At 39.8% G+C, this 10000-nt stretch overlaps 1 protein-coding gene across 2 annotated transcripts in view; it reads right to left on the bottom strand.

Annotated features, from left to right (window-relative positions):
• adgrg4a (adhesion G protein-coupled receptor G4a) overlaps positions 1–10000 on the bottom strand; it is a 17311-nt gene that overhangs the window by 5805 nt on the left and 1506 nt on the right. Inside the window, exons 3-19 of one of the 2 annotated variants that reach the window (XM_088989775.1) lie at positions 9669–10000; positions 8750–8847; positions 8621–8682; positions 8527–8554; positions 8191–8228; positions 7557–7705; positions 5710–5787; positions 5538–5614; positions 5393–5463; positions 5292–5319; positions 5178–5200; positions 4961–5103; positions 3993–4122; positions 2715–2821; positions 2398–2614; positions 1835–2000; positions 1591–1743 (exon numbers count right to left, since the gene is read on the bottom strand). The exon at positions 9669–10000 is cut by the window's right edge and continues 292 nt beyond it. In XM_088989775.1, coding sequence (XP_088845901.1) covers positions 1591–1743; positions 1835–2000; positions 2398–2614; positions 2715–2821; positions 3993–4122; positions 4961–5103; positions 5178–5200; positions 5292–5319; positions 5393–5463; positions 5538–5614; positions 5710–5787; positions 7557–7705; positions 8191–8228; positions 8527–8554; positions 8621–8682; positions 8750–8847; positions 9669–10000 — 1900 coding nt within the window. The remainder of the gene's footprint in view (positions 1–1590; positions 1744–1834; positions 2001–2397; positions 2615–2714; positions 2822–3992; positions 4123–4960; positions 5104–5177; positions 5201–5291; positions 5320–5392; positions 5464–5537; positions 5615–5709; positions 5788–7556; positions 7706–8190; positions 8229–8526; positions 8555–8620; positions 8683–8749; positions 8848–9668) is intronic. The other variant, XM_088989776.1, reaches the window with a different exon arrangement.

Below are 10000 nucleotides of genomic sequence, written 5' to 3'. Positions count from 1 at the left end.
TATTTAACAAATCAGGAAATTTGTGACAAAATGCATTGTACTGTTTTTTAATTTGGTCCATTGATTATTAAGTCATTCACTGCTAGACGATGTGCAAAAATGTGTCCACTCCAGTGCCAGGGTTTTTGTCATTGTCGCTCGAATTCAAGGACCCACAAAATATTGAGTTTTAGGACTATATAAACATCCAATGCAGTGTTAGAAACCTTAGAGTCTCTTCTTTCATCAGAAAATTATTTGGGTCTGGAGTTATATGAGCTTGAAATGAGGGTGACTGTCCAAAATACAATGCAATACGTACATATTTGTTTATATGGGGCTTTAACAACAGCTGAATCTGGAACAAATCACTCAAATGGAAATAAGGGCAATGCTGCCCCCATGTGGAATGGAAAAAAAAACATTCCCAGAGGCCATGGCCAGCGTTTTATCAGCACCCAAACAAGAAAAAACAAAACCCGAACAAATTCGGGAATGGCGCTGTACGTCATATTTTCAATTCCCGAATAAATTTGTGAATGGCAGTGAATGAGTTAAAGTTCTTGAGACAATGTATTTGGAACATGAAAGTGTCACTGTATCAGACCTCACGTCAACGCCGTAAAAAACAGCTATTTTGCATGTCACAGATCTATTGCGTCAGAATAATATTCTTCTATGATCAGTTTGGGATTTCTTGTGTGAAGAGAAAACAAATATTCTTGTAAAGAGAAGTTCTCTTTACGTGGCTGAAAGTTTCGGTTGGTTTTCACTCTTGATCATATGTAATAGCTCTGACAAGGTCTTCTTTTTACCCGAAAAAATATTTGTCTTGATACAGGAAATCTAAAACGTGGATGTCATGGCAAACGTAACAAACAATATGGCGCAATGTTAAGTCTCCTTTGAAATGGCATGAAGCAAACAAGAATGCAAAAGAAAAAAGTAACTTGCCGCCTCACATACCGCACATACCAGAAAGCGACTCTTGCACCAAGTTGTGGTTTTATATTGTTGATGTCATTCACTTATTTCTCTTTGTACAAAACAAAAGACCTGACTGTCGCAATTTGTTCCCTTACGGCATCTAACCCAAGCAAGACCGAAACTCCAAGGCGCTTACCAAACAGTGACTTTTAATGTGGCATTAAGGTTCATGGTTATAACCTCTGCCCTGACGGCAACCATAACAACAATGTAGGCCACCATGAAAACGAGTTTGACACACGGGCTTGTATGAAGAGACCGCGCCATAAAGTATAGCAGAATTCAATCTAATGAATGTATTATTAAGGTGATTTGTACATCGGACAAGAGAGATAAGAGGACAAAGTCCTCTTTTCATGTTAGCTAATGATCATTGCCGAGACAGATAGGAGGAAGCCGTTGTGTGTAGATACCACTGCAAATGGGGCCAGGGCTAACTGCTAGCTTAGTTAGCCAAGCTAAGGCCGCACCCTAGTTCTCCTAGCAAAACATACAAAAGAAACAGCTTTGTCAGAATGATGCAGGAATATTGAGTCAACATTGTTAATTTTTGGAATGCTGTCAAAGGAGGCACAACAGATTGAACTTGGCCCAAAAAGAGAAACGAAAATCACACAAACCGACCTGGAAGAGGTCTTGTGTTCCATAGAACTGAAATTGGACCCGGGTTTTATTCCTTTGTCCAGGTGAAAGGAAGTTGTGGAGACTAGACGGCAGGGAGATGGTCGCATTGGCATCCGGGGTTGGTTTGCCCTCAAAACTCTGGTTGACAAGAACCTGGAAAACACAAACAGAAAATGATACCTCATTTGAATTCAACATCAATACCAGAGGTTTTTAGACGACTAGACCACATTCTGGGTATTACAATAGGCTCTTGAAATGAAGAAATGGACGCTGCTCCGAATGTGAGTCCGTTGAATCCCTCGGGTACCACGTCAATCATGGAGAGAGCCAGTGAAGGGGCGGTCAGACTTAGCAAATCATTCTGAAACTCCATCGTGTTGCCCATTTTATCCGTCAGGTTCAAGATACTATTATGGCAAAGGGAGGGATAAAAAAGAAATCCAGTTTAGTGTACTTTGTCCAAAGAGTTGGAATTACAGTTCAACTATGCCAATCTCTACATGCTGTGATCATCTGTTTTCCTGAAAGAGGACTTGGAAGACTCTGTAGACCAAAGTTGAATAATTTTGGTTTGAATCAGCCATTTTAGACAAATTCCAATGTTAGGATTTGGATGAGGAGTGTCTGCCTTTCATTGGGACCCACTAGAAAACATTTCCTAATTATATCACAGCTTCGGCCAGACTAGAAAAACAATGAAAGATGTAAAGCTTTTTCAGACAATTATTTGATCATACAAAAAAGAAAACAAAACAGTTCAATGTTATAAATACTCATAGCCTGAGCATGCTTCTATATCCTTACCTAGCAGCCACCGGGGTGACGTCCGTGTCGGAAATCAAGATGTCAGAGAAAACGTGAACCATGTTACCGCCGAGCGCCGGCGTGATGGTAGTGACGTCTACCACCTGGTTGAGTTTATCCACAACTGTAATGAGCTCAGAAGGAGCAAGCTGTGTGCCATTGCCTAGCGTGGAGTTGACCAGGTTCTGGATTAGGTCCACCACTTCAGCAGCATTATCTGAAGAACAACCACACATAAACTTGGAATTCTCAGTTTGTACCTCATAGGCTTTGAAATGGAAAGACCAAAAAGATCGATATGTGATTGCGCCTCTTACCATTGGTGACGGTGACATTTTCCAGGTCTGAAATGGACTCAAATGGACTGCAATTTGTCATGTCCGGATGGGCCCAGCTGGTTGTGTCGTTTTCAAGGTGTAATTCACTAAATACAATCAGATGACAGACAAAATGACCTTTAGGCATTGTGTTCTACATTTTTCACTGACATCACAAGTATGTTCGCTTGGCAAAAGCCCAAACAGTTTTGGATGGTCCCAAAACATTTTTTGACATCTGCTGCCACGATGTTTTCATCTTGGTTTCAGTTCTCTTTAGGTAGTTATCAATCACTTCTCTGTTAGCCAGAAATATGGAACTTTAGGAGAGGCAGATTGGTCACTCGCCAATCACACATCTGGTATAGAATAGACAAAATACCATTCAAAGTCACATTCACAACGACAGAAACTTTAGAAAAAGACACATACACAGGATGTACCAATTGGGGATTTGCATCTGGATCTATTACTGCCCAACAAGCCAAACAATCATTCAAATTTGAGAATTTTCAATCAGCCTCATACGGTTTGGGGTATGTAGAAGGAACTCCACATTGTCTCTTCTTTGTTTTCAATTCCATTCACTTCCTCTCGGGAACTTGTCAAGTAACTCCAACCAAAGTTCGATCCGTGTAATCATTATGCTGATTTTGTAATATAAAGTCGCACTTATATCAAGGCGTACGGTCCCTCATTACATAAACAACTTGAACAATATCTCAATTGAGGCGTGGGTGCCGAACGGAAAAACGGCAGGGTACCGAGGCTGTCTCCAGGGTAACGGTTTGTTCTGACCAAGGTGAACAGGATACGGATGAAGTCAATAGACCCGTATGAAAAGAATTTGAGCTTTATTTCACCATCATCCAAGATAAATGTCAGCTCAGATGACCTAAGCGCCATGTTGATGCTGTGCCATATGTAGTCTCCGGGAATCGTATATTCTTTTATTGTTTTTCTCTATTTTTTTCACATCATGATATATTTATGATTTTTAATATTTGCCCAATAAGATGTGCGTAAATGAGAGACTAAAGAGACCGAGAGTATATATGCGCGGCTAAAACTGCGTTTATCACTGTGCGGCAGCTTTGACTTGAGCGACCCATGTATGGTATCCCTTTGACTCCTCCACTGAAATCAGCCTGCTCAGCGTAATCAGGCTAAGTGGTATAGATAAAAAAGAGACATGAATATTTCATCTGGTCAGATATTCATACACAAAATTCAAATTGACATGACAATAAGTCTCAGTTGTTGCTAATGAGATCTTACCAAAGTCTGAAGGCTCGCTGCGAGCTTGGCTTACTGCATCTCATGGTCTGATTTATTTGAGGAAAGGTTTCAGGCCAAAAATATTTTCCGTAGATTGTCACTGTCAATTCCTCTGGACAATTTTGAGGAACTGAAAGAGAAAAGGCATACCATGAACATGTTTTCCATGATACTGGCCTTTCTCTGCACTTGTGGAATTGGGCATAACAGGGTGTTTGTCTCTTTAAATGCCTTTGCGGGATACAAATAGACCTTTTTCCGGCCAATCCTTACAGGCTTCATCCTTTACATCAAAATCAGTGTCGGCCTGCGCCATCATCAAATACAGCAAAATCGCGTTCAGCCCCTTGTGCTGCAAAATTATCTATGATCGAGGCAGACTTTTCCAAATAAATTTGCAGATGTGCTGAGGTTGAGGCAGAAATGCAGTCAGGTAAAGTGGCTCTACCAAATTCACAAAGCCAGTATACTCGGGAAGATAACTAGGAACTGTGAAAAGTTGTGAATCAAAAAATGCATGTCATCTTGGAATAGATAACCGTCTTTTTTTGGTGTATAAGTCGCACCGGAGTATGAGGCGCACTCCCAATGAATGACAAACGTTTTCCAAATATATATAAATCTACAAAAGTTTTCCAAATATAAGGTACACCACATTATAAGGAGCTACAGTAGAGCCTGGGGTTAAGCATTACTTCTACTGGGGGAAATGGAGTCGGTGGCTGCTGACAGTAGATCTGTTGTGGCTCGATATTACTTCATATATAAGGCACACTTAATTGCGTATAAGGCTCTGGGCCATCTTTTGAAGAAAATGAAGGTTTTTGGGTGCACCTAATACACCAGAAAATACGGTATTTATATTATTCTCTCGGGCAAAATGTGTTCATGTTTGACTTTATGGGTTCCAATGAAAGTTTTGTGTTAGGTGTGTTTGTGTGTGCGTGTGTATGTGGATGTATACCTACATATTTGTTTGAGTGTCATATCTGTAGTTGGAATGACAATGGAGTTGTTTGCGTCCTGGGTCGTCAAGGTGGTGTTGATGAAATATGTAATTTCGTCAATGTGCTTCATGCTGTAATCTTGAACATGGAAGTCACATGTGTACCTGTTAATGAAATGGCCAACATGCTGTTTTATGTAAACAAGTACACAGACGGCACTAACTAAAAAGTCACCTACTGTTTGACTCGCCCATGGAGACGCTACAAGAAAGGAAAACAGATGGCTCTGTTCATCAAATGCAAATATTGATTAATTCAACTTGACTGTGTATTCGTTCTCTCTAACACTCACCGTCTGGATATTAAATCTCTCTGTGTTCCTGCAAATGCACAATCAATTCAGACAGGACATTTTAATGAATGTTATCTTAGGGATGAGTCATTTTGACGCACCTCCCGCCACCTTCCACTATGAGGACGTTCCATACGAGCGAAGTGCCCTTTGCTTCCAGCTTTTCTTTTAACTTTGGAAATGAAAGAATTCAATGTGTATCAATCCCATACAAAATGCATACCTACCGTTTTTTGATGGTCTTACCCACTGCTCAATCGGTTCCTTTGGTTCTGAGGCATTCCCGATAAAATTCACTTTGAGTTTGACCCGCAGAAAAACATCTGCAGGGCCAGAAAAAAAAGAAATTAACATAACAAATGTATGAGTGTGTATTTTTGTATGTATGTTGTATAAAATGTCATTCATTTGCACTGACCTGCACTTATATTTACATACACAGGATTTCCCGTTGTGGATATGTTAGCGACTTGCTCAGGAATCCTTTGGGTAGAACCTATCAAATTGAACAGAACATGTAAGTAACTGCTCGCCTCAGAGTGGCAGCAATGTGAAATTCCGGTGCCATAGAGCAGGAATTCCCAACCTCCGTATGAAGCCGTGTATCTAATTTGACAAAATTAGTCCTCGTCCCAATATTATAATTCAAAATCTGTGTCTGTCTTTTTTCAGTTTCTTTATAAAATTCTAGATCTTATCATTATTTCAGCAAAACCCTGAAAATTTGTAGTTGATGACAAGGAAGTATGTTGAAGTTATAAATTCCGACCTAGCAATGTTGAGTAGGAACAAACTTTAGCCTCAATTCTGAGTTTAAATTAAACTTAACTCATTCCTGGATTCATTCAGGAATTGTCAAGCATGACGTGGAGCACCATTCCCGAATTTGTTCGGGTTCTCTTTTTGTTTTTTTGCACATTGTCTGGTATTAAAGGACAACCGACGTCTCCGGCCGGACAAGTTGTGTCCATAATTTGAAAAATGGCTTCAAATGACTTCTACTGAGCGTATTTTACAAAGATTCCACCGCATATAGCTATATTTTACGTTTTAAGACTCGCGCTGAATATTCAGGAAGTCTTGTTTTTGAGTTGGTGACGAGTCCGTACGTGACGTCACTGAAGGAACGCCCCTGACCGGAAAAAAAGACACACTGTAGCAGTCCTTCCATCACGTCAATGTATTTTGCTGTACTTGTTTGGTCTGAAAACCTTGTGTTGCACCAAAAAGCCGCCAGAAGAGGGCGACCAAGCTCCATGGAAGGAATTTATCAGCCTGTGGAAACGGGCTGATCAATTCCTCACAGGAGCTTGGATGCCATTTTCTGCCTCTTTTTTGGTGATACATTTCCCCCCAATGTTGCCTCAAAATGGCACAGAATAATTTATTTAATCGATTGCAAACATGTATGCTTTCCTCTTCAGAACTATTTGAATCATATTCATAACTGGATGTGTAACAAGAAAGCATATTCTCCGAATCTGAAGCCATTGTTTTGATTCTCCAGCAATGCGAGACGTCTTGGCGTGACGTCACAAACTGGTGGCGAGACTTTCGGAAAATGCCCAATTCGCAGCACATTTTTTTGCAGATTTTGGACACTTTAAGTCATTTGTATTGGTGTTTTGCATTTGAATAAAAATATCACACTGCGTGTTTTGGGTATTTTAGATGCTATAAAACATTTTTCTGATGTCAGTTAGGAAACAAAAAAGTGATGTTGGTTGTCCTTTAAATGAGTTCATGACTTTGACATAGTGCATTTGCTCCACTGTGGCAGCAAAGCAGGACTTCTGTCTAAATTAAGGTCTTTCTCTAACTTCAAGATTGTTCCTTGGCATAATGTCAGAGTTGTAAAACTACATGTTGCTGAAATAAAACTCCTGAGCTGACTTCCACATTGTGTCTTAGCGTCAAGATACCACAAAGTGGTAAAATGCTTTTTTTTTTAGAATGAAGCTCCTGAGACAACCTTCACATTACACCCTGGCACCAAGATTCCACAAACATAGCACCACAGCAATATGTTTGTTGGCCAAAAAACAGGCTATTTTAAAATAAGCATCATTGCTCAGCCTGCTTACTAGACACAGTGGGTGGTGCAGATGTCATGACAGGCGATGATGATTTTATTTATTAAAAAAAGGTGACAAAAAATATGGCAATGTACACACAATGATATAGTTGAGGTCATGAGTTGAGTCAATATTTGATCAATCTGAAAATGAATGTGACAGTAACGGCCGTTTACGACTTCCAACTCACCCACAGACAGCACGCGGATGCTGCTGGGTTCCGCCTTCAGGATGAGCGTGTCAGTGGAGAAGGTCCAACTCAGCCGTTCCACAACATAAGACTGGACCACTTCGACACTCTGAGCGAGATCCACCATGAGAGTAACTTCTGAGCTAAAACTTGATGTAAAATAAAATGTCCGTGTAAACGTAAGACTTGCCACTCAGAAAACATGACACAAAGTCACTGTGCTACCTTATCATATTATTTCCCTTCAAATGACAGCGGTACCTTTTCATACAAGTGCAACAGATTAAACACAAATGGTGTGGCAACAAATGTATGAGACTATATGTATGTATGTATGTATGTATGTATGTATGTATGTATGTATGTATGTATGTATGTATGTATGTATGTATGTATGTATGTATGTATGTATGTATGTATGTATGTATGTGTGTGTGTGTGTGTGTGTGTGTGTGCGTGCGTGTGTGCGTGTGCGTGCGTGTGTGCGTACATACGTGCGTACGTACGAATGTATGTATGTATTTGTGTATATGTATTTATTTGTATTTATTTATTTGTCTGTGTATTTATTTAGTTAATATTTATCCATTGGTTTATTTATTTATTTATTTATCAAGGCTTGAGATGAGCTGACCATTTTCCCCAAGCTGTAGGAGACACAGCTCTTGATTCCTGGAATTACAAATACAATGGTCAGGGTGGTCTGGGAAGAGGGCTTCAATTCAGCATTTGCAAAAATACATATCCATTTCATTTAACATCACGTGATAATAGATAATTGAAATTATTATCATGTGCCTTTCAGTGCTTGATTATTTGCTTTTCTCACCTCTGCTACAAACACGATATGGAATTGTGCATAGTTAAAATAAAGCCAATAGAGATGGTCCCTATTAACGTCATGTTACAAGGTGCATTAAAGATAAGTTGCCTATTGTTGTTTATGTCATGTGATACCGACATGCTGTACCTGAAGTAGTTGCGCACTGCATTTCTGGCTGTTTGGAAACAGAGGTGACACAATTGGACTCTTCTTCATAAAGTCCCACTCACTTAAAAGTTACCTGACAGGTGATTGCACAGATACGTCGCGAAATGAAAAGCCTGATGGAAAAATAATATTCAACTGAAAAGAAATAATAGAGGTTAATTCAAAGCAAATCTTTATAATGTACCACTTTTTTTCTTCATACCCATTCTCCGGTGATATTTGTCAGTGACACAGAACAATTTCCTGCCCGCTTTTTATGTCTGAGCGATGTCTGCATTTTGATTTTGAAGAACGACCATGCTATTAAAAAACAAACAAACAACAAAAGCAAATAAGCCCGTGTACTTCAAATATCAGCTTTAAACGTTGAATTATAAACTTCTTAAGACTTATACAGTACATAACTGGGAGAGTACGTGGCACTCATTTATCAAAGTCAAAGTCAGCTTTATTGTCAAATATGCTAATATGCATGACATACAGCACAGATGAAATTAATGTCCTCTCGGACCCAGCATTCAAGAAACTAATAGTAGGCTAACGTGGCTAAAAAAGACATACAATTGACAACAGACTATACATGTAATTTCTGAATGTAAAGTGAGGTAGTGTCGTATGTAAAGTGAGGTAGTGAAATATATAAAGTGACGTAATTTATTTTCGTTTTTCTAAAACATTTGTGTTCTTTTTTTCCCCAAACTATTTATAACGGTGTCATTATATGCGGATTTATGCTATTCGATGGATGACAGGTCTTGTCTCCATCATGAATAGCAAGATCCATTTTCTATATTTTTGTGGTTATGATCCACTTGGGTAGGTTGCGAACAGCTCGTAAAAAAAAATTCTCCATCTGTACTTAGAAATGTTCATACAGTACATATAGTATTGGGTTGAGAAATGTTAGTCACTTCTGCTCTGGTCAATAGCAACTCTATAAACAAACACAGTGTGACTCAACTATCTGTGTACCATAGGTGGCAATATCTTTTGAGGGTAAGTCAGTTGAAACGGCATTAAAATATTTTACATACTGCACATGTACTTTCAGAGTTGTTTTTAATGGGTTGCGACTTAATAACAACCACCGATCCATATGAAAGCAATATCATCTTTCTTACCACAATTCAGGCTGCTGTCTTTCTCGAAGAGGCAGTCGTGTTTCCAGTGGCGCAGGTCCCAGCTCACAACATCTCCGTCTGCGCACGTTCGCCTTCTCAACTGCTCCTCGCTCCATTGGCTGGACCACATCCTAAACTGAGCGATGGCTCCAAGGAGATTATTCCCCTTCTCTACTTTGACCGCTCCACTGGCATCCACATAGTGCGACGCCCCCAGAGTCAGTGTCCCGTTCTGGCCCAAATGCTGTGCGGTGATGTTTTCAAAAGAGGCCTCACTGCACATGATTCCATTTCGAAAGACCCGCAGCCTTCTGTGCTCCCCAGACCAGGTG

This window comes from Hippocampus bargibanti, linkage group LG02 (genome assembly GCF_051943395.1).
Source record: "Hippocampus bargibanti isolate YZ-2025 linkage group LG02, ASM5194339v1, whole genome shotgun sequence".
In the NCBI taxonomy this organism is placed as follows: domain Eukaryota; kingdom Metazoa; phylum Chordata; class Actinopteri; order Syngnathiformes; family Syngnathidae; genus Hippocampus; species Hippocampus bargibanti.
This window is presented reverse-complemented; position numbering and strand designations above follow the sequence as displayed.